Here is a 25,207-nt window from a genome sequence, read left to right as displayed (position 1 = left end):
CCCCCTTCTGTTTCATTGGCTCATGCCTTCTGTCCTTTTCCACCCTCCCTTCCAAAGGACTCAGAGTAGTACACAAGCTTTCTAAGAACAAGCAGAGAAAAGTGAGGAGCCACCTGCTGTGCATTCACAGGAGGAGAGAAAGGGGAGACCACTAGCGGTGGGTTGTGTTTTGGTGGGAAGACCTTTGAAGCACGAGACCCACACATTTCCACCCTAGTCAGGACATTGCTTCATGTCTTCTTCAGCTTCCTGGCCCCACACAGCCACCTGGTGGCAAAGCCCAGAAGCTTCCAACAAAGCCACAAGGTGCCCAGTATGAGTCCAAGCAGGAACAGGAGGACATCAAGCAGGTACTGTTCATGCCATGGCTGCTGGAAGGCATAGGGCTTGAGATGCACAGCGCCCCCTGTCTGCAGGATGTGGTCAATCCAGCCCACCAGCCTCTGGGCGGGTGTCAGGGGGTGGGAGCGCATGATGGCCCTGGCCGCCATTGCTGCAGACTTGTACCTGCAGGGAAAGATAGAGTGACATTATTGATTTAGTTCCCTAATACATAGCCATTTTCACACACACACATACAGACCCACACTCCTCATGCACACCCAGTTTCCTATTCTATGATAAAGGGTTGGTTTCATAGGAAATTAAGTGGTACAGCCTTGCCATGATCTAACTTGGTCCTCTTGGAAATTTCAATAAAGTACCTAAGACAAAGATAAGCAAATAACACACAAAGAGTTAGGTAATATATATGTATGTATGTATGTATGTATGTATGTATGTATGTATATGTATTGTAAAGTACTTAAGGACTGATTTCGTCTAAAAACAAGACAAAATAGGAAGATTGCATTTGATGTTTTCATTATATACTTATAGGACAGATGGCTCTTAGTTGAGAGCAGATGTCTACCCTAGGTGACAAATGGTACTCTGAAGAATGTCAGGCCTAGGAGAATATCTACACTTCCTTCCTGTGCTATCACAGCATTAAGGTAACCAGGACTAGCTTCCCCTGCTGTTATCTGCCTGGGTAACAGCTTGTGTGTGATTTCATTCTAGGATGTCACCATTTCAAAATTGTTAGGCTCAAAGGCTTTGTCTTCTGCCTACAGTGGTTCAAGTGTAAAAAGTACTTCTTGGTCTCATGTGTTCGTGATTAAGCCTCAAACTTAACATCCAGCTACTGGAACCTTTGGGAGATGGAGCCTTGCAGGAGGAGGTGTGTCACTAGGGGCAAGCCTTGTGGTTTATTAGTTCAGCTCCACTGGGTGTTCACAACTCACACTCTGTCCTTCCCTATAGATGAAAGAGATGTGATGCCTAGCTGTCTGATCCTGCCATGATCTCCCCATCAGGATGAGCCTTCCCCTCAGAAACTATAAGCCAAAATGGTCAATGCTTATCTTCCATAAGGTGCATCTAGTCAAGTGATTTTTCCAGCACAGAGAAGGTAACTGCTATGAATTACAAAATTTGACCTAGTGATATCTAGGTTTCACCACACTCGTAAATGACCTTTATAGGGTATAATACATTGCAGCCATTTGAAATTTAATTATGTGAACATCCACGGAAAGTGTCAAAACCATTAAAGTAAAAGCCCTGGAGCTTAACAACTTTTCTGAGACTGAGAACCTTCTGCTACATGAGTGGTTTTTTGCTTCTCTAACAAAAACATCTTGAGTAGTTATTGTTGCAGGCCCATTTCAGGCTTCTTATGCCATTGAAACAATAGTAAGTTATTCAATCCCTCTCAGTTACACAAAGAAAGTGTTTTTATTTCTCTTACTATGAGGTCAGCATGCTGGATACACAGTTATGTACCTTGAGGTTTTCATGTCTTACTTAACTACATTGCTAACTAAAACTGATGAACCACCTTTTCAGTGGTAGGCCATTCAATGTGGTCAGAGAATGGAAGACAAAAGACTCATTTATGTGTTAGAGATCACTACCATATCTGAAGGTTGTTGGCAGCATAATTGAACGAAAATAAACATGTATTCCAGTGCAAGTTGAAGAATGCAGCTGCTCCTATCTCCAGTTAGGTAACATAAATTAAATCCTAGCCACAGGCCCACCCATGTTCTCTTTACAATAGACAGATACCTTTCTAACAAACAAACTTGTTATCTTAAAACCACATGCTTTAAACTCAAGGAACTTTTCTCAAAACACTTTGTATGATGACAAAGTCATTATCTGTGATACATTACTAAGATATTTGTAATACATGCATAAGCCTAAGTATACAAACACTGTGGGCCAAGATTCAGCCTCTGATCCTAGATGGGACAGAGAGCCCCTGGTTCCCTCATGTCTCTATGTCTAATTGAGTGTTCTTTTTTCTGGGCATCACCACCCTCCTTCTAGGACCTGAACACTGCCGTGCTGGCCACAGCTGAAGGCCTTCCCAAACAGGGCCTGAAGGGAAGCACAAACATAAGCAGAGTAAAGCAAAGCGAAAGCCAAGCTGCACACCAGACGAGAAAGGCAGGCACCCTTTGAACTCAGCTCAGTTATGACTGTGAGTTATGACAGGGCTGAAATTAGAAAAAATATTAGAAGTAGTGATTAAACATAATACTTGGCTTCCAGATGAAGGAATTATAGAAACAAAATATTGGAATAAGACAGGGGAAATTTTAGAACAAGCTCAACAGTTTGTGTATCGCTTTCCATTTCTGTGTTGGTTTTTTTTCTTTTTATGAGAAAGACAGAGAGAACAATCCCTCCAAAATAGTGACATTCAGAATCTGGGTACGTCTATTTGTGTATGATAAAGATGGATAAATATATTACATGTATTTATATTTCCACAAAATTTATAGATCAAATTGATTTACAGGTAAATGGTCATAAAGATAAAAACCATTATTAGTCCATATATCTTTCTAAACTTAATACAATTAAAAATCTCTAAATAAGGTTATGCATAATTAAACAATGTTAATAAAATTTTTATTTATTAAGTCACTCTCTCAATTCTAATTCCACAATTGTCCTTATTGCTTCTGTTGGCCCTCAGACATGATGTCCCCTGCTCCAAAATTTAACTTCTCCCCTATAAGCAATTGCCCTCACCCAAAGAAAAAAATTTAAAAAAGCATCTTGAGCTCAGCATATTGGTGCACGTCTTTAATTCCAGCATTTGGGAGGCAGAGGCAAAAGGATTGCTGTGAGTTCAAAGCCACCCTTAGAAGACATAATGAATTCCAGGTCAGCCTGGGCTAGGAAAGAACCTATCTTGAAAACCCACGAAAATATATAAGTAAATAAACACACTTACAATCCACCTTAGAAGGTCTTATAACAGTCTAAGTACATTTATCTAAGTCTCCTTAGATTGTCCTCAAAAACCTAAAAGTCAACCAAACATAAAGACCAAAATAGTAATTAGAAGAAGGAGGAGAAGAAGACACTGGGCATGATGGCGCATACCTTTAATAGCAACGTTTGGGAGGTAGAGGAAGGAGGAGCACTGTGAGTTTAAGGCCACCTTGAGACTATGTAGTAAATTCCAGGTCAGCTTAAGCAACCTTGGAAAACCAAAATAATAATAATTGTAGTAATAATAATAAATAATAAAACTGAAGCCATACCCATCTAATCAAAAGTCTGATCTTAAATAAAGAAGTAAAAGATATCAGGTGTTCTTATAAATTAAAAGGATCATTATTAAATTTCTAACTAAGATAAATTTAAAAATTAAAACAGATAACAAATATGTTTTTAATTGTTACATAATTTCTAAAGTCTCAAGATCCTGCCACCATGCCTTCCCCAGCATAATGGATTGTGACCTGGAACTGTAAGCTGAAATGAATCCTTTCTCTATTGTTTTACAGGAATACCTTGCCTTATGCTAGAGCTGCTTGTCTTCCTGACTGCCATCAATCAACTACGTACCTCTCGTCTTCTATGACTTCTTTCATCTTCAGGGCCAATGTCTCTGCCCTGAGATTCTGTAAATGGACAGAGACTCCAAACTTTTTTGCTTCTACACGCAGCATATTCTCAGGCTGGTCTGCAGTGACTGGAATCCCCACAATGGGAACCCCATGGTGCATGGACTCCATGATGCTATTAATCCCTCCATGGGTGACAAAGAGACGGATTCTTGGGTGTGCTGAGGAGAGAGGGAAGAATGCCAGTCATAACACTGACGCAGAGGAATACCAGTGACATCTCAGTGTGTGTTTCAGTAGGTAAATTTACTGATGTGAGCAGGAAACATCCAAGGGTGTGCATTTTAGGATACATAGTCAGCCCTCCCTCTGTAGAAACGTCCCTCAATAGATAGATCACTGATTTCATCCCCAAGCCATCTGAGACCTAGAACCAGAGAAAACTACAGAGAACTGTGGCAAACAAAATGTTGTCTCTGTCTATCCGCTGAAAATTTCCTTTTTCTGTATCTCTCTTCACATCTGTCACCTCTGTTTTCTCACTCTGCCTTCCTCATCTCTGTTCTTTTAGAATGTAAATAGTGTGTTCGGCTTTCTCAAATAGATGAGAAACACCATATACCTCTGTCACTCCAAGCTCTTCCTCCCCTGATCCAATCTTTTTTTTTTTGTTTGTTTGTTTGTTTGTTTTTGAGGTAGGGTCTCACTCTGGTCCAGGCTGACCTGGAATTAACTCTGTAGTCTCAGGGTGGCCTTGAACTCACAGCGATCCTCCTACCTCTGCCTCACAAGGGCTGGGATTAGAGGCGTGCGCCACCACGCCCAGCTGATCCAATCTTCTTTAGGGAAAGTAAAATGACTTTTGATCAAATGGTCATTACACTCAAGAATTCAAAGGAAGTATGATTACCAGTCATATATGCCACCTTGTGCATGTGGTTTACGTGGGTACTGCACAAAATCTATACAAAACTGGGCCCTTCAACATTCTGCCATTGACGAGGGAGGGGCTCATGAGGCCCTACCCCTCCTAGACGATTTAAAGGCTGATTATTAGGAGGTTGGCCTCACAAGAACCTACCCTTCTCAGACCAGTTACAGGCATTAATTGTTAGGGTTGCAAGCAGGAGACATTTGTTTTCAGGGGTGCAGTCACTGCTAAATTGCCCATACTCCACTAAACCTCCTACTTCTGCTCATGCAAGCACTCTTAATGAAACCCTGTGGGTCACCAAAAAAATAAAAAAGAAATCATGAAAATAGGTGGGAGACTAGTTAGGAAGGAAAGGTCCAGTGGTAGTGGGAGGAGCACATGAGAAAATGATAAGGGAAAAGTAAACTTTGGTTCTTAAAAACTTACTCATTTATTTTTCTCAGCAAGAGAGAGAATGGATGCGCCACAGCCCCTCACCACTAAATATGAACTCCAGATGTATGTGCTAACTTGTACATGTGGTTTATATGAGAACTGGGGAACCAAACCTGAGTCCTTAAACTTCCCAGGCAAGCACCTTAATTGCTAATCCATCTCTCCAGCCCAGGGGCAAAATAAGATCAAAATATACACACATATGAAGCTGTCGGGAAACAGATAAAATGACTGTGGTAAGTGAATGACTGATCTCCACATGTCTCACCGATTCCACTTGTGTCCCTAGAAATGAGAAGCTTTTCCCCAATAACTGACTTGTGGTTCAAATGTACACACCCCCGACGTTCTATGTTATCAAGCTGATTTTGAGCCATAATCTTAACCATGACTTCTGATCCAACCACTGCATAGTACTAAGACGATGCCAGAAAATTAGAACTCAGAGAAAGCCTGTTGGGATAGAAAACACTCTCTGACCCCCAAGCTTGATGGGCTCCAGAGCCAACTGCGAGAGCACTGTCCGGGCACTCTCGTAGCTTGGCACATCCTCAAAGCCTGTTGGTATCAGGGTTGAGAAGCTTTGCATCTTCACCCCTTCCTAGACAGGAAAATGGGACCATATGTGCGCAGGCATGTTGGGGAGGTGCACGTGCTAAACAGATGCTGAGCAGACCACTGAAGAGCGGCAGTGCACTCACAGGTGTGTCCCAGGTGTTCTCATATTGCAGCAGAGAATATTCAAGGGACCCTTCCAGTGCAGGTTCGGTACAGTCAGAGGGACATGGGAGACAGTTACCTCTCCCTAGATATGAGGACTGGCTAGAAAGAACAGATGGCAAAGATTCTATGGTGACCAGTTTGGAGGCAGCCTTGCTCTTTTAGAAGTGACCTGCTTCTCCCCTGTCCTCTGGGAATTAGGCATTGCCATTCAGCAGCTCCATCTAACATTTGTTCAAATCCCCACAGAGACACATATGAATGGAGAGTGCAGCACCCTGGGAAGTCCTTACCGAGGAGGTCATTCTGAGGAACCCAGTCCATCATTTTCACATTGGCAGGCAGTTTGACATCTTCAGGCCATTGAGAACAATTGAACTTCCAAATCACCCCTTGGGGGAGGTTGGAAAAAGCCTTGTTCATCTCTTCAATGTGTTTCTTAGTCTGATACATGCTCAATATGGAGCCCTGGGCAATAAGAACAAAACCAGAGTCCCCAAACTTGGCAATGAAGTCCTCCAAATCCTAGAGAGACAAAACAAACAAAAGACATCAACCAAGTTACTTGTGAAAGGCCTGGGTGGCCAGCATGTGAAAATGAGACCACATGAAAAGGTATCTACCATCAGCACCTTTGCAAGGTATCCTGGAATGCTTTTCATACCCTTTGTCAAGGGTAGTCCTCTGCATTCTGCTCATATTCCCATATCTAGATAGCTTAGAAATCCCTTCTGTAATACAAACAGATATGTCTTCCCATATAGATATTTCACATAATCAGGAGTAAGTGTGGAGCAGGTTCTAGGAATCGACCAGCACTGAGGGCCGGATTTCACATCAGGTATGTGGGACAGAGCACAGCACAAACACTTCCACATCCTGAAATGGAGTTCTAGCACATTCCGTGGAAGGAGGAAGCTGGGGTAATTGGAGCATTTTTCTTCACTCAAATCCTGACCATAATATCAGGGAAAGGCTTATTGTCCGATTTCAGATCCTAGGAGATTTCTAGACTTTCTACAGATGTTCCAAGGGTGCTGGAATCTAAAGGATGTACAGGAGTAGACTACTCCATTAAAAAAGTTGTCTTTCTGTTGATGAATTTCTAAAATCTAAGAGAACCTTACTGTCCTAAGAAGTGCAGGTGAAATGAGATAAATCTCCTTGTCTCTATAATTAATAAATGAGTTACTATTTTTACTTCAATATTTCTTGAAATCCATATGTACTCTACTATACCAATGGTTATATGCTATGGCTGAAAATTAGAAAGACTTAGCAAGATATTTTTCTAACACTTAGACATCAAGTCCAGCCATAGATTGGGTATGATATCAATTGATTGCACCATGTGATTGTTTCTTATTGAAGTGAAATTCATATAACAAGTATATGCATTGCAAAAAAATTAGGTTGCACTCAGTACATTAATAATTGTATGCAACTACACTCTCTATGCCATTTTTAGCTGTTTTAAATATTGATTTATTTATTTATGAGATAGAGAAAGTAGGTACCAGGGCTTCTTGCCACTGGAAATGAATCCTACATTCATGGGTGACTTTGTGCATTTAGCTCTACATGAGTCCTGGGAAATAAATCCCAGGCCATCAGGCTCTGCAAACAAGTGCCTTTAAGCACTCAGCAACCTTTGCAGTCCCCCATGTTTGTAACTCTTGTCCAATAAGGAGTCATAGTCCACTCTGACATACCCTGTGTTCTGTAATCCACCAATCCATTTCATTGTGATAGTTGCCTATTCTGTAAAATTTATATAGATGGGATCCCACATAAGCCAGACACACAAGATGATCCAAGCACACAAGGTTGTACATGCACACAAGATGGCGTATGTATATGGATTTCAATTGCAGTGGCTGGAGGCCCTGGTGCACCAATACTTTCTCTCCTCTTTCTCTATCTCACAAAAAGAAAAGGTGGGAAAAGAAAGATCAAATGTACTCGTGTGTTTGGATCTATGGTTTCATTTTGTCTTGTCTTGAAAACTTGAGTTAAGCTAAATGATAAAGTAATAAGTAATATATTTCAGTGAGGACCTTGCAAGGCAGGATACAACAGAGTACTGATCACTGCTATTACTCAGATTGAACTGACAGTGAACAAATGGGGAAGACCGATATGCAAAAAGTTCAGTTTGGTGAACTTGCATGAACAAGCCTAAAGTTGCAGACCAAGTGGGAATGGGGAAAGCTGTACTTGTTAAAGAGATTAGCATCATTTAAAAAATGAGGGCTGGTATGATAGCTTAGTGGTTAAGGCATTTGCCTGCAACACCAAAGCACCCAAGTTCAAATCCCCAGGAACCACATTATCCAGATGCATAAGGGAACGCACATATCTGGAGTTCGTTTGCAGTGGCTGGGGGACCTGGCATTTCCATTCTCTCTCTCCCCGCCCCTTCCCTCTCAAATAAAAATAAAATATAAATAAAGAAACCTGCTACATATAACAAAATCCAAATGAAAGTAAAGAACTTATACCACCACAGCTCGGTCTACAGTAAGAATGAGAGGGGACTTGACAGTATACCAGATAAGTAGGACTTCAATCATAGGGTGTTAAAAAAAAAAAAAAGCTATTAACACTATACTCATACAACCCTGTAAATATGTGCCCCACAGTGTTTGCTTGGCATACTTCCTCTTATTTCATCCTCAGGATTGCTCTGACTGATGGCCATCACCACTGTGAATGGAGCCCAAGCTGAGAGCCAAGATTTCACTTACCTGCGATAGTGGATTGACAGGTTTGTCCATTAAACCGCCGATATAAATGGTGTTAGGAAGAAGGGGACGAGCAAAGTCAAAGCCAAAGTCAGAGTTCACAAACCACAGCTCTGCTTTCCGCAGGAGATGAGACAAAACAGGCCTAGAGCCTTCTGCAAAATGCTCCCGGATGGCGTTGTCAAACTGAGAATGTATCAGTCTTTGCTTCATGGAGAAAACAAAGTACATCAGGACGTTCCTCACTCGGCCCCAGAAATCCATGTTCTCAGTTACGAAAGAGCCAGTGACTGGAACATAAGACAGGGGATTTGGGAGTCCGAAGTCGACATACATAAATGTTACAGAAAGAAAGACCACAAATGGTTTCTCAAGCTTCTCGGCAACCAGGAAAGAACAGAGATCTATTGAATCAAAAACAAACAGGTCAAAGTTCTCATTCCTTAAGGAATCCATGATGTCCCTTCTGCTTAGTAAATGACTGCATAAAATCCCAAGGTGTTCATAGAGCATTAGGTAGTCGTTAAAAGTAGACCTGTAAGAGAAAAAATCAATAAATGTTTTTGAGAGTGGAGTTAATTTCAAAGTGTTCTTGAGACTTTTAGCCTTGTTGTGGATTCAGGAGTCCTCCCTCACCTTTGGTATTCTGATTGCTAGGTTCCCAGCCGATGGACATTTGGGATTTAACACTTCGAGGAGATGGTGCATTGTTGGGGTGGGCTTAGGGATGTTATAGCAAGTTTCCCCATGCCAGTGTTTGGCACACTCTCCTGTTGCTACAGTTCACCGTATGTTGGCCAGGCCACCCTCTGCTCATGCCATCATATTCCCCTGCCATCGTGGAGGTTCCCCTCAAGCCTGCAAGCCAAAATAAAACTCTTTTGCCCACAAGCTGCTCTTGGTCAGATTTTCTACCAGCAAGGTGAACCTGTCTGCAACAAGCCTCAAAAACAAAATTCTACTTCAGTACATATAGAGGCTGCACCCATGTGCCCAACTTATCACTGCCCCCAAATATTTTCATCGCTGGCCACTTTGATGCAGGTTTTCTGATCCCTAAAATGTTCTTATTTCCTTGTGTCTCATTCTTCCATTGATGTAACTCTAACCCACTACCACTATATCTTCTACACTACAAGTCATCCCTGATTGTTGTACATCTCAGAGTTCTATGTCTCCATCATTTCTATGATACCCTTTTTGACTCACATTCATATACTCTTTCTGAGTGACTAGTCTGATTCCCTGAAAAACTTGGTAGCGGCTTCTAAAACATCAGTCATGTGGTTTTGTTGAAACCCTCAGAATACAGTGAATGGATCACCTCATACCATGAACGTTCTCATGAGAATGTTAGAACCCAGAATATCAGCAGATTATTACAGTTCCATATTTCTAGTGTAGCAGCTAAGCTATTAAAAATAAATGCAGGGGCTGGAGAGGTGGCTTAGTAGTTAAGGGGCTTGCCTATAAAGCCTAAGGCTTCAGATTTGATTCCCCACAACCCATATAATACAGATGCACATGGTGGCACATATTTTCAGAGTTTATTTCCAGTGGCTGGAGGCCTTGACAATAAAAAAGGGGAAAGAAGCCAGGTGTAGTGGAGTATGCCTTTAATCCCAGCACTCAAGAGGCAGAGGAAGGAAGATTGTAGAGAGTTTGAAGCCACCCTGAGACTACATAGTGAATGCCAGGTCAGCGTGAGCTAGAGGGAGACCCTGCCTTGAAAACACAAAAAGAAAGAAAGAATGAAATGGGGAGGATTTTTTAAAATAAACTGATATAAAATCAATGCAAATAAAAATTTACCTTGAAAAAGGAAAAAAAATTACCTTGAAGTTTATATTTTACTTATACATCATGCTGTCTCGAATATGTACATTATAAGGGCTGGAGAGATGGCTTAGCAGTTAAGCGCTTGCCTGTGAGGCCTAAGGACCCCAGTTCGAGGCTGTACTCCCCAGTACCCACGTTAGCCAGATGCACAAGGAAGGCATGTGTCTGGCGTTCGTTTGCAGTGGCTTGAGGCCCTGGCGCACCCATTCTCTCCCTCCATCTATCTGCCTCTTTCTGTCCCTCTCTGTCTCTCTCAAATAAATAAACAAAAATAACAAAAAAAAATTTTAAATATGTACAGTATAGAATACTAAATTGTCATTCACACCCAGCTTACACACAGTTCCAAGGATACTTTTCCTACAGTGCTTTGCTAGGTCTACATAGAAAACAATCCAATCCTACAACAATTTGGCTACGAACTTGAGAAAATGATATACAGATGAAAGAGGCCCAGATACTCTTGAAACCATGGGCCTTTTGATCCAAGAAGGACTCAAAGAAGCAAGAACTTAGCAAATGTGTAACCTATACATCCCTGCTTCCTGTCATCCTATCCAAAGTAGACCTATATTTGAGTAGCATTTTCTATATTTGCTATATATTGCTATATTTGAGTAGCATTTGCTTCTCTGCTCTTTAGAATCTAGTTCAGCTCACAGTGAGGATACCACAGTCTAGAGGTGGCTGGTTCTTAAGTGTTTGCATAGTGAAGGCTCGTTCCTCACTGACTGTGGCTGTATAGATGAAGTGGTTTTTGTAAGGAATAGAGCTTAGTGCAAGATCATGATGGCAAGAAGGCTGCTTCTGGAAGAGATGACGGTACTTTTCATGGGATCCTCAATTAGTACTCATTGCTGAATTGCTGAAAATAAAAAAAAAAGTGAAGAAACTTTATCCACCTTAGCTTTGGCATCATGATTGGCCCTGTAATGTTTAAAAATATTTTTATTTATTTATTTGCAAGCAGAGAGAGATAGAAGAGAGAGAGGCAGAGAGAATGGGTGTGCCAGAGCCTCCAGCCACTGAAAACGGACTTCAGAGGCATGTGCCACATTGAGCATCTGGCTGTACGTGGATACGGGGGAACTCAACTCCACTCATTAGGCTTTACAGGCAAGTCCCTTAACCAGAATCTCTCCAGCTTGGCCCTGTGATTTTTATCTTCCTATTTCTGTTGTCACCATCATGATGTCATAAAGTCATACTAGAGTTGAAGCGATGATGATGATGACATGATCTTGAATCTCCACAACTGTGAGGAAAATAAACTTACATATGTAAACATACACTGTAAGGTTTTCAAGGATGGAAGAGAGAGTAAGCCACTTAAATTACCTAAGAGAAGCATACATTTCTGTTGGTCTTCTTTTATATAGAAGATGAAAGTGATTCTGTGCATTCCAAACTAGACAAAAATGATAGGCTCCTCTTTCATTTATGTTGACAGGCTACTTGAGTTTTATTCTCTAAGGAGGACCAATTATTGCACAGAGGTATTTTCTCAATTGTTGTGAATGTGAAGAGAAGGTGACAACGTCAGCAGGCAGAGACAGTTCTCATTTCTCTGGAATGACTTGTGGAAGTGTCCACCTTAGCTTTATTGTGAAGGAATAATATTCCAGAGTTATAGATGAAGTGGAGCAAAAAGAAAGAAAGGAAGAAAGAAAGAAAGAAAGAAAGAAAGAAAGAAAGAAAGAAAGAAAGAAAGAAAGAAAAGATCTAGAAATAGCAGCTTTCTGTTTCTATGCTTAATGACCACAGTGGTATCAGATTAATACACATGGGAATACTGAAAATGAGGTATTCTTTTGTGGTTTCTACCTGACTATGAGCCTGTTTTCTATATCTTGATGCCAGCTACCCCTTCATCTACCTTAAATCATATACAATATCCATGCCTATTCACATTCAGTGTCTTATTTACACTTACTTTTAAATTATGCATTCATCCTTTCATTTATGTGAGTCATATGACTCTTCTTTTCAATTAGTAAAATTAAATTACCTGCCATCCACAGCTTTTTGGTAAAGGAAATCACGAAAGTCATTGAATTTCTTTTGTTGCTCTTCAGGTACAGACCAGGGAATAACTTGATACGATACTTCCTTCTCTTTTAAACCAAAGGAAATACAGACTGGTTAAAAGGTAATAGGTTATTGCACATGAATTAATGTTAGCATGATAATAACAAATTGTTTACTCATTACTTTTTATTTATGGGAACTTGGTCTTTTAAAGTCTTACTGGCATGTATTTCCTGTATACATTGCGGGCTTCACAGAGACATTTTCGTACAACATTTTGTCTAGTGATCACATTTACTCTACTAAACCCTCCCCATCCTGCCTCCTCTCCACTCCTCCCAGTCTTATAATTTCATGCCACATTTTATACACATGTTATAAACACATTATAGGTGTTTATATTATTTTATGTATCTGTATGAAACCTAGAAATGACAGGTAAAGAATATAAGTCACTGGTAAGAGAAATAGTAGAGAGAACACAATAGAACAGGTGGAGAAACAGAATAGTAATAAATTTTATCTAGCAGCTTTAAAATTAAAAACAGGGCTCAGCAGTTAATTAAGTATACCCCGCAAGCATAAGGGCATCTTGGACTTGAGACCAAACAATTGGTGTGGTTTGCTGACAGGTTGACAGAAAGAACCCATCTCAAGAAAATATAAATGTGAGTAGTAAGAGAAGGACAATGAATGTTCTCCTATGGTCTCTCAAACACATGCATGGGGCACATTTATTTGCATACATTATATACATACATCATACATCCTATAGACTATACATACTTTACACATAAGCATGAAAAATTAAATTAATTAAAAAAGAAATCAAGAAATACTTATGCAAAGTGAAGATTTGAAAATCCATGACTAAGTGAAATAAAAATAATATTAAAATATTGTAATAGGGCTGGAAACATTGCTTAGTGGTTAAGATGCTTGCTTTGGAAGCCTAAGGACCCATGTTCTGCTGTCCATATCCCAGGTAAGTCAGAGGCATAAAGACGACACAAGTGCAATGTCACACATGCCCACTAGGTGGTGCAAGTGTCAGGGGTTCAATTACAGTGGCTAAGGCCCTGGTGTGCACCAATTTCTCTTTCTCACTCTCTCTCTTGCATGGTCTCTAAGATGATTTTTTTTAATTGTAATAGTTAATGTATCTGCCTTGCTAAGAATGGGTTTCGTTTGCCTCTGCTCCCTTAGTTGTCTTAGGGATTAAACTCTGTTGATGGGAACATCATGCTTACATCTCCAATTCCATCCTAGTAAAGTAGATTAGTCATGTGTGGTGTCTGACTTTCGACCGAGGCATCAGCAGGGCTCAACCCTCCCTCAGAAGTTTCTCAGCCCTCAGCATGGAGACCTCCTCAGAATAGTGTCCATCTGCCCAGTGCTGTGTGGTCATGCTTTCTCCCAAATGGATTCCAATGACTGAGGCTCTAATGTATCCCTGTCCACCATTTCATTAGTGTTTGCTGCTGTGTGACTTCATCTGACCGGTGGAGTAGGACTAATCTTTTTGGAATCTATAACTTCAATAGGAGTATTCAGCACTGAAAGAACCCATATTTTGGACCCCTGACACCTAGCATGTAGACAGTCCAGATAGGGATGATCTTTTGAATATATTTTGTTCACACTGAGCCTCAGTTTGAAAAAAAGCAGCTTCATATTCACCTTTCTTGGAATGAGAAGTGATCAGTGAGTAGCTAAGTATTACTGGTTTATACCTAATGGTTGACTACATAGGTAAATGCATATGAGGAACATATTTGAGAAATGAATGGTAGGAAGTTCTGAGGAAAAAGTAAGTGATAAGACATACATATAATGGGCAAAAAAAGAAAGAAAAATGAAGAGACTGTCCCATACAAATGTCCTCATAAGGAGGAACTGAATCACAGAATATGTGGATATTTCACTACAGAGAGTTATCTATTCTCTTATTTATTTTTTAAAAATTTTAATTAATTTATTTGCAAGCAGAGGGAGAGAGAGATATAAAGGAGAGACAGAGAGATAGGTTGGGCATGGCAGATACATGCACCATTTTGTGCCTCTGGCTTTACATGGGTACTGTGGAATTGAACCTGTGTCATTAGGCGTTGCAGAATAACTCCTTAAGCACTAAACAAACTCTCTAGCCCTTAATAACTTTAATTTTTATTTATTTATATGCAAACAGAAAGAGATAGAAGAGAATGGGTGCACCAGGGCCTATAGCTGCTGCAAATGGACTCCAGATACATTTGCCACTTTGTGAATCTGGCTTTACATGGGTACTGGGAATCAAATTTGTGTCGTTAGGCTGTGCAGACAAGTGCCTTAACTGCTTAGCCTTCTCTCCAGCCCAAGGCTCATTTATTCTGACAATAACCTAAGAATCTTTCCTCATCCAGTCCTACCCAATTGGCTCATGTACCATGGGCTGAAGGTTATGTATGGGCATACCCACTTTGTTATTTTGCCCCACCAACTTAACTGGCATAGTGCCATTGCAGAATGCTCAGTTAAACAGCAATGGACACCACTATTAAACAACAGGTTCACTCAGAATTCCCCCAGGGAATAAAGTAGTTCTCTGGTGAGAGTTTCATTTTAGTGGACCATATTCATCATAGAAAGAGCATTACTTTGTTGTTTTTGTTTTAAATATATTATTTATTTATTCATTCATTTCTTTGTTTGTTTGTTTGTTTGTTTAAGAGGGTGAGAAAGAGAGAAGAAAAGACAGAAAGTGAGAGAGAGAGAGAAATTGGTACACCAGGGCCTCTAGCCACTGCAAATGAAATCCAGACATATGTGCCACCTTCTGCACCTGGTTTGTGTGGGTACTGGGGAATCAAAACTGAATCCTTAGGCTTCACAGGCAAGCAACTTACCACCAAGCAATCTCTCCAGGCTCTCTTTGTTCCTTTCTTGTTTCCTTGATTTTGCATCTCACTCTAGCCCAGGCTGACACCTGGAACTCATTCTGTATTCCAGGTTGGCCTCAAACTCATGGCGATCCTCCTAACTCTGCCTCAGACTGCTGGGATTAAAGGCATGCACCACCATGCCCAGGGACTTTATATCCCTATTTACATAGATATTTACACTAGACTTTATTTGTCTTCCCTTCATGTAATGCTTCAGAATACACTTACTGTCAATGCACTCACGGGATACCTCATTTACTGACAAACTAGTCCATAGAACATGGAGTCTGACAAAGGAGCTCACTTCACAACCAATGAACAGCAGCCAAGGTACATGCTTAGGAATCACCACATTCTCCGCTGTGATAGTTTAGATGGATTGTTAACTTGACAGGACTTATAATCACCTGAGAGGAGTTGGGTGAACCTCTAGGCATGCCTGTGAGGGATTATCTTGAGTAGGTTAAGTCATATGGAAAGACAGACTTCACCATTCCATGGGACGGGGTCTTAGTATGAAAAATGTGATAGCTGAGTGAGCACCAGCATTCATGGCTGTCTGTTTCCATACTGTGGGATGAATGCGCCAGCCCAGCTTCAAGCCCTGGCTGCCATGCCTTACCTGCCGTGATGGACTGCAATTTCTAACTGTAACTTGACAGAAATCCTTTAAGCTGTTCAGGTACTTTGTTTATGTAATGAGAAAGAACATATATGCATGATCCTGATTTTAAAAAAACTGATTCAATAGAGGAGTAAATTTTTAAAAATATTTTATTATTTATTCATTTATGTATTTGATGAGAGAAAGATAATGGCAAAGCTAGGGACTCCATCCAGTGCAATTGAACTCCAGAGGCATACGCCCCCTTGTGCATCTGGCTAACATGGGTCCTGGGCAAATGAACCTGGGTCCTTTGGCTACTCAGGCAAACACCGTAACCCCTAAGCTACCCCTCCAGTCCAGAAGAGTGAATTTTTAAACTTTTTCTTGGAAAGTGAATGCTTTTTAAAAAATTTTTATATATTTCTGAGGAGAGACAAAGGTGGGGAGGGCATACCAGTGCCTCTTACCAATGCAAACAAACTCCAGACATGCACCACTTTGTGCGTCTAGCTTTACCTGGGTATGGGGGAATCAAATTCAGGCTGTTAGGTTTTACATACAAGGACCTTTATCCACTGAGCCACTGAAGAAAATATCTATCCCTTTCCCAGCAACCACTAACTACCTATAGGTCCTCATGTAGGTGGGACCTTGTGATCCATGACAAAATGTTAATGTAGGACCCATTTCTGAAAGATCAGTCACCTCTCATCATGCTTGATTGAAGACCAAGCTTCTAGCATCTGAGCTATTGGGCACGTAGTCTAAACCAATGAAACCATACTAGGAAATAAGAAATAGACACAGAGCACATGAAGGCACAGACTATGGAAGATATTATGAATTCCTACACAAAACATTGTTTATTCACCATTCTTAAACTAGATTCAAGCCGGGCGTGGTGTCGTACACCTTTAATCCCAGCACTCCTTTGGCAGAGGTGGGAGGATTGCCGAGAGTTCAAGGTCACCCTGAGAATACATAGTGAATTCCAGGTCAGCTTGAGCTAGAGTGAGACGCTACCTTGGAAAAAAAATTCAAAAGCAATTTTATTACATTATGATGTACATTATGATGTACAAAAGACATTATTATATTTGTTTGAAGTAAAATAATACACTATTAATATCTTATAATACCTGAGATAAAATCCTTGTTATAAAGAAGATTTGTCACCCAGTGACCATGCTCTTGAAGGATTTGAGATATCTTTTGCATCTGGAGATGATGGCTTCCACCTAGAAACAAGGCATAACTTATGTTTAGCAAACATAATAGGATTCCTGATAATAATGTGGAGGTTGCCAGGAAAGAATGCAAAAACTGTAGAGATACAGGAAGTTGCCCAGAGAACAGATGGGAACAACCTACTGCATTTCTTCAGTCTCACTTCCGGTAACAACTAAGCAAGTAAATCTCAACATGTGGCCATCCTCCAACAAAGATGCCCTGTTACAATTGAGGGTCTATGTCAGTGTGATGAACTTCTATGTGCTTTGACATTAGGAGTTTCTTCTTCTAAAGTACAGTATGCCTTTCACCTAGGACCTTATGATGGTTAATCTCTGGATGTCGACTTGCTAGGATTTAAAAATCACCATGGAAATAAATCTCTTTTTATGCCTTTGTGGGATTTTCTAAATTAGGTTAGTTGAGGTAAAAGGACCCTACCCTACGGGGGCACCATCCCATGGGCTGTACAAAATAAGTTACCTGAGCATTTGGTAATCATTCCTGTACTTCAGCTCTGTAAGATTGAATGTGACCAGTTCCTGCCATCGTTTCTTCTTTGCTATAAAGAACTGTAACCTGGAACTGTAAACCCTTCTTCCCTTAAGCTGATTTTTGTCACATATTTTGTCCCACCAACTGTTAAAGTGCCATAATAAAGAGCTAAAACAAAGAAAGGGCTGGAGTGATGGCTTAATGGTTAAGGAGCTTGCCTGCAAAGCCCAAAATTCCCCAGTGCCCACATAAAGCCAGACACACAAGGTGGCCCATGAGTTTGGACATCATTTACAGTAGCTGGAGGCTCTGGTATGCCCATTCTGTCTATCTCTCATACATACATACATACATACATACATACATATTTACAAGTAACATGATACAAATGTCTTCTCTAATCCTTGTTCTCTTTGGCACATTATTCTTGAGTGTAGAATATCTGAATCTGCAGAAACCAAATAAACAATGGCAATTGGCAAAAACTAATAAATATGATATCTGTGGGAACTAAAAATATCATGATAACCAAGTTGAAGTGGGGCCTGTGGTAATAGAGAAATTTCTTCTTTATCTGGTGTTTTGTTTTTGTTTTTTTTTTCCTTTTTAGTCCAGGTCTCACTTTAGCCCAGACTGTCCTAGATGTCACTCTGTAGCCTCAAGCTAGCCTCAAACTCATAGCAATCCTCCTATCTCATCCTCCTGAGTGCTGGGAATAAAGGTGTGAACCACCACATGCAGTTTGTGACTTGCTTTTTGCAAACATACTTACATATCTGAGTTAATTCTGGCCAAGTTTACTACAATCCCTCTACCCCTCAGACTGCTGGTTCTTGTCCATCTTTTACTTGCTGGAAGAATGGAGTATCAAAGATAAGAAATGACCAGGAAGCTACCATACTGTGGGTATTCATGAGCAACAGGCTGCCCGGGGCAAAGATGACAATTGCAGCATAGCAGAAATCAGGCCAGTTCACTGCTGGTGAGGGCATGAAATTCTCTGTAGGTAAGGTCTCATCATTGCCTCAAACAACCAGCAAAATAAAAAAATGGAGCCAGAAAGTTTTAACACTGGGCTTTGAAAATCTCTACAATAAAACATATTGCTTAAAAAAAAGAAAAAACAGTGTAAGTTCTTTGTGTATGACATCAGGGAGGTGTGGTATGTTGCTATAAACTAACTGCACTTATAGATTCTTAATTCTCACCTCCCTTTCAGGGGAGCAGAAGTAGACTGAAGCAGATTTGCCTATCAGCTTTGATTTTCTAAAGGTAACTTAAATGTAATTTCTCATTTCACAAAGAGTCAAAGAAAATGTCTTTAGGAACTGGAGAGATGACTTAACGGTTCTGGTACTTGGCTGGAAAGCTTAAGGACCCATGTTCAATTCCCCAGTACCCATGTAATCCAGATTAACAAAGTGGCACAAGCATCTAGAGTCCGTTTTTAGGACTATAGGCCCTAGTATACCCAAACTCTCTCCACCTATCTGCCTTCCCCTCTAAATAAATAAATAAATTTCTTTTAAAGAAAATGGTTTAAGTAGCTTTCCACTTATGACATTTTATACTGATAACTGTTTGCCTTTCCTTTCTATGGCCCTTGGAGAAAAGTAAATAAAATAGTAATTAGGTCACAATATTGAGAGATGATGGGACTATGAGCCCTTCAGTGCCTTCCAGAAACTCAGGCAAAGAGAAGACCCCCAAGGACCAACTAGTGTATGCATCTAGACTCGGCTTGGTCCTTTTCCAATGTTTGCTATGGAAGAAAACACTCATAACTTGTTCTGTACCTGCCAGAAACATATACCTCAGCCCCCAGGGCAGCTTGAAAGTGCTTTCTTCTTGAAGTTTGTTATACCTCCTAATACTGTAAGGTCATTCTGAATACCCAGATTTTCACATCCAGCACTGAATCTCAGCCCCAGAAAATGGCCCTACAGAAACACAAATACTTTCTTACCAGTTACGAAGGAAAAAGAAACCATGGATTTCTCAAAGCAAACAACAGCCTCTGAGGTGGTGTTCCCTTTGAGCCCAACATTGCCTTCTGATCTTCCCACCTTCAGTCATGTTTAACCCATGGCCCCCTCTAATGATATTTGCCTGAGCCCTAGAGGTCCAAGTATCCTAGACTCTGTTCTATGAATTTGCCAGACAAACACTTACCCAATGTGGAGATAGTCAGGATTTTGGCAGCCTCTGAGAACAAGGGACCACCAAGGAAGAAGCTCACTAGGAGCAAAGCCCGTGGACCAGCCATTCACACTTGCATGGAAGAAATGGACCCAGTCCTGGGCTGTGGGACTCTGTGCGCTCTCCCTGCCTTGGAGGAAGTCTGATCTCTGCTTCAAAGGTTCCAGCTGGGAACTTGGGAAGAGGTAAGAAAAGGGGATCCTGCCAATCTGTTTTCCTTTCTTGCCCTCTTCCTAACCTGGTCCCTTTCTATTGGACATTCTATCCCCATAAGCAGAGACAGTGAAAAGAACAAAGATAATCTTTAACCCTGCCCAAACACTCTCCTCCCTTCATAGTAATATTATGAGCCAGAAATGAAGACACATTGGAAATTGTGTCACGTTTTTTCTGATGCAGCTAAGCCAGAGCAGTGCATGGTGTGTAGTTATGACTAAAGGACCTCCGTTCATCACCATTTGTAATTGACCTTTGAAAGTATATCTCCCATAAACTTTGTAGAATGTGTCTTGCTTTGAGTGCTTGTGTTTTCTCATTATTATATGGGTTATGGAGTTTGAGCAGGAATGTTATGAAAGTGGCATCCATTCCATTTTATGGCTCACAGCTAGAGGAGCAGTTTCAGAATTTCTATCATTAAACATATATACCCTGATTATTGGTTAACTTTGTGTACACCAAGATCTTCCAACATCAAGTAGTAATATTTCATAAATGATTGTAATGGTGTCACTTTGAGCCTACATGGACTTTTTTGTGGTTTTTTGAACTAGGGTCTCACTCAATTCATTATGTAGTCTCAGGGTGAACTTTTGTCGCCACACTGGCTAATGGTCTGAGTTCCCTTATAAACAGGCTTTTCAGAAACTACACTCTCGTCCAGTCCTCAGCACTAAGTGAACTCCCGGAACACCTGGCTTCCCCACCGCACCGCCCATCCAGTGGTTCCCAGCCTTCCCTTGTTCGCCCCCTCCTGCCGCCATCCCCACCCCCCCCCTTCCCTCTCGACCCCTCCTGCCCCTCCTCCTGCTCCAGCTCCTCTTCCCTCATCTCCTACTCCCCCCTCAATCACAGGCTCTCTTCCAAGCCCTCAAGGCCTTTACTCCCCCTTTTCCCTTTCTCCTCTCGCTTCGCCTTGCCCCATCCCTTTTCTGCGGCCTTAGTCTCTCCTCTGCCCTATCTGCCAGCCTCCGCCTCCTCTTCCACTTCCTTACCTCACCCTACGGTCCTCCCTCCTCCTCCCTCCTCTCTTCCAGCTCTACACTTTCCCCCAAAGCTTCAGCCGACCCACAAGGACACCTCCTCTGCACCCCAAACACCCCTCCCCCAACCTCATCTTCCCTTATAGGACCCCACCCTGCTCATCCAGTCCTCTACCCCACACCTGTCACTTCTTCTGGTTCTGAAACTCCTAATCGTTCTGATCCCTCTCCTATCAACCACCCATACCCAGTCACAACAGCCTCTTGCTGCCCGCATCTTTCCCCTCCCGGAGGTGGCAGGGGATGAAGGTGCTGTCCAGGTACATGTTCCATATTCTCTCAGGACCTGCCCCAAGTTGAGAAAGCCTTGGCTCTTTGTCCACCAACCCAACCTCCTATCTTAAAGAATTCCGTTACCTCTCAGCAGCCTAACCTGGCGTGACTTACATGTTATTCCTGTTTCCACCCTCCACCCAGGAGAACGAGAATGGATACAGACAGTGACTAAACAATACACTGACCCGACTCACTTAATAAACCCAACTTTTACTTCTGGGGCTCAGGCCACTCCTGATACAGATTCAACATGGAGCCGGGCGTTGTGGGTCATGCCTTTAATCCCAGCATTCGGGAGGCAGAGATAGGAGGATTGCCATGAGTTCAAGGCCACCCTGAGATCACAGAGTTAATTCCAAGTCAGCCTGGACCAGAGTGAGATCCTTCCTTGAAAAAAAAAAACAGATTCAACATGGAATTATAAGGATGGACATACAGGTTACAGAAAGCTATGGTCCAATATACCTGCTTTGGAGGTAGGGGCCATGGTACTTGCTACCCATTTTATTTCCCAGCCCTCCCCGCCCAATATTTAAAAAAAAAAAAAAAAAAGAGGACACCAAAAGGGCCTTGAACCACCATTTTGTATACTTTATTTATTTTTTGTTAATTAATCTTTTCTTAGTAAGTACACTCAAGTTGGTATCAGTGTTAGGCTCAGCCATGTCCTGCCCCCTTCTCCTGGCCCCTAATTGTTAAGGTATATGGGTCATGAAATGTGGAGTTAGCCCACAGTTATGGGTAAGAGAAATGTCTCTGTGTATTGTGACCCAGCCTGTGGCGCTGATGTTCTTTCCACCCCCTCTTCCACAAAATTTCCCAGAGCCATGTTGGGTTCATGGAAGTTGAGTGCAGGTACGGATCTAAATTCCAACCTAAACATAGGCAGAGTGCTTGAGCTCTGCCTGGTTTCCTGGAGGGTGCTTGCTTATGCTGCTGCTGGTGGTTTTTCTCTCTGTGGACCTGTGAAAGGGGCCAGCTTCTTCTCCATTATGGAACATAACCTGGATTTGTAAGCTTCAAATAAACCCCTTCCTCCCGTAAACTGTGCCTGCTTTGGAAGTTCATCCCAGCAACATGGAGCTGAAGTCAACAAAACAGATAAAGATAATCCAAAGAAATGGAACAAAGAAATGGGCTGTCTTAATATCTGACAAAATGGACTTCAAACCAAAATTAACTAGAACAGATATTTTTTTTAAAGTAACTTTATACTAATCAAAAGAACAATTACCCAACAGGACAATACGATTGTAAATGAATATGTACGAAACACAGGTGAGACTGATTTTATAAACAGTATCCAATGGACATGAAGTCAGAGATAAATCCCAACACAGTAATAGTGGGTGACTTCCATTATACTATAACCAATAGACAGGTGATCTAGACTGAAGATAAATGGACTTAAATGACACCATACATCAAATGAACCTAATAGATAGAGCATTCTATCCAAGGAGTACAGAATAAACAGAAATCAATGGAACTTTCTCTCAAATAGGTCACTCATATTAAGACACAAATCAAGTCTCAAGAAATTTAGAAAAATTGAAATAACTACTTGTATTCTATCTGACCACAATACAACAAATCGAGAAATTAACAAGAGAAACAATAGAATGTACACAAACTCCTAGAGATTAAACAATATACTATTGAATAATCGATGAGTACCTGAAGATCTCAAGAAGGAAATTAAAAAATTCTGAGATCTGAATGAAAACTCAACAATACCAAAACCTATGGGATACAGTGAAGGCAGTCCTAAGAAGGAAGTTTATACATATACATGTCCACATTACAAACATAGAGAGATCTCAAATAACAATGTGCCTGAAGATTTGGATAAATAAGAACAAGCCAGTTCCAAAATTAACAGATGGAGAGAAAAAAATAAAATTTCAGGGGAAAATCAGTCAATAGAAATGAAGGAAACAAAAGACTTGTTGTGGGCTGGTGAGATGGCTTGTCAATTAAAGTACATAAGCCAGACACACAGTGATGCAAGAATACAAAGTCGCACATGCGCACAAGAGGCTGCATGTGTGTTTAGTTGCATTGCAGTGGTTGGAGGCCCTGGCACACCAATAATCTCTCTCACTCTTACATAAAAAGGCAGTTTGTTGGGGTTGCTTCAAAAAACAATTCATTGAGGGGCTGGAGTGATGGCTTAGCAGCTAAGGTGATTGCCTGCAAAGCCAAAGTACCCAATTCTATTCGCCAGGACTCATCTAAGCAAGGTACCAAAGATGGTTCAAGCATCTAGAGTTATTTGCAATGGCTGAAAGCCCTGGCACACCCAGTGTCTGTCTGTCTGTCTCTCTCTCTTGTTCTCCCTGCTTCTTTCTCTCTCATCTCACTCTCACGAATAAATAACTATAATTTTTTTAAAAAGAGGGCTGAAGAGATTGCTTAGAGGTTAAGGTGCTTGCCTGCAAAGCATAAGGATCCAGGTTCAATTCCCCAGTATGCACATAAGCCACATACACAAGGTGACATATATGTCTGGATATGGATTTCAGTGACTGGAGGCTCTAGTGTGCTCATTCTCTCTTCCCCTCCCTCTCTCTCTCCCACTGTCCTTATTTCTCTCAATCAAATAAATACATAAATAAAATATTTTTTAAAAAAGAAAGAGAAAGAAGTCCATAATCTAAAAGATAATAGATAAGAAGAGGTTTTGAAAAATTGAAACAGCATGAATTAATTTAGAGAATCATAAGGACATACTTCAAAACACTATATCTACCACACTGGAAAGTCTAAAGGAAATGGATGAAATTCTCAATATATATGATGTACCAAAATTAAGGTGAAATGAGTTAAGTAATTGAAGCACAACCACATACAACAGTGATATTGAAGCAGTAATTTAAAATATCCCACTGGAAAAAAGTCACTGTACAATTCTATTGTATCCTTCCAGAAGATCTGAAACTACTACTTCTCAGATCATTTCCTACAACTGAAAAAGGTAGAATGTTCCTTAACTCCTTCTATGAATCAAGCATTATGCTAATAACAAAACCAGGGTTAGATACAACAAATATAAGTGCAGACAAATATCTCTGAAGAGAAGTAGCTGCAAAAAAAAATGCTCACGAAAATACTTGCAAATCGAATTCAACAACATATGTAAATAACATCCATTTCAAGCAAATGGATTTAAGTCCAGAGATGGAGGAGGGTTCAGAATGCATCTATACCATATAAATAAACTCAAGGAAAAGATCACATGATATCTCAACTGATGCAGAAAAGACTTTTTTTTTAAATTTATATATTTGACAGCAACAGACAGAGAGAGAAAGAGGCAGATAGAGTGAGAGAATGGGCATGCCAGGGCCTCCAGCCACTGCAAATGAACTCCAGATGCGTGCACCCCCTTGTGCGTCGGGCTAACGTGGATCCTGGGGAATCGAGCCTCAAACCAGGGTCCTTAAGCTTCACAGGCAAGCGCTTAACCGCTAAGCCATCTCTCCAGCCCGCAGAAAAGGCTTTGACAATCACTTCTTGGTCATTTGTCTTTGATCAAGTATAGAAAAGCATTTCACAAAATGCAACATCCCTTTATAATAACAGCTTTGGAGAGTCTAGGGGAAG

The 25,207-nt window shown here is 41.0% G+C and overlaps 1 protein-coding gene across 2 annotated transcripts; it reads right to left on the bottom strand.

Annotated features, from left to right (window-relative positions):
- Nucleotides 1-230: 230 nt before the first annotated feature.
- On the bottom strand, nt 231-20,130 carry LOC101606638 (UDP-glucuronosyltransferase 3A2-like). 2 transcript variants are annotated; one of them, XM_045132971.1, is made up of 8 exons: nt 20,037-20,130; nt 17,279-17,377; nt 12,812-12,826; nt 12,592-12,697; nt 8,748-9,279; nt 6,294-6,525; nt 3,913-4,132; nt 231-507 (listed from the first exon to the last, which is right to left on the bottom strand). In XM_045132971.1, the coding sequence occupies exons 1-8, from the start codon at nt 20,128-20,130 to the stop codon at nt 231-233; spliced, it is 1,575 nt and encodes a 524-aa protein (XP_044988906.1). The 2 variants fall into 2 exon arrangements, with proteins under 2 accessions (XP_044988906.1, XP_004652565.1); XM_004652508.1 differs by lacking the exons at nt 12,812-12,826; nt 17,279-17,377 and adding an exon at nt 18,942-18,950.
- Nucleotides 20,131-25,207: the final 5,077 nt, after the last annotated feature.

This window comes from Jaculus jaculus, chromosome 13, assembly GCF_020740685.1.
Source record: "Jaculus jaculus isolate mJacJac1 chromosome 13, mJacJac1.mat.Y.cur, whole genome shotgun sequence".
Taxonomy (NCBI): Eukaryota; Metazoa; Chordata; class Mammalia; order Rodentia; family Dipodidae; genus Jaculus; species Jaculus jaculus.
Note: the sequence above shows the minus strand (reverse complement) of the source record. Positions and strands in the feature narration are given on the sequence as shown.

Coding starts and splice junctions, on each gene's coding strand:
- LOC101606638 (XM_045132971.1), bottom strand. CDS start 20,130: ATGGCTGGTCCACGGGCTTTGCTCCTAGTGAGCTTCTTCCTTGGTGGT. Junction 6,526..8,747: donor CTGTCAATCCACTATCGCAG/GTAAGTGAAATC, acceptor TTGTCTCTCTAG/GATTTGGAGGACTTCATTGC. Junction 4,133..6,293: donor TCCTCAGAATGACCTCCTCG/GTAAGGACTTCC, acceptor CTCTCTCCTCAG/CACACCCAAGAATCCGTCTC.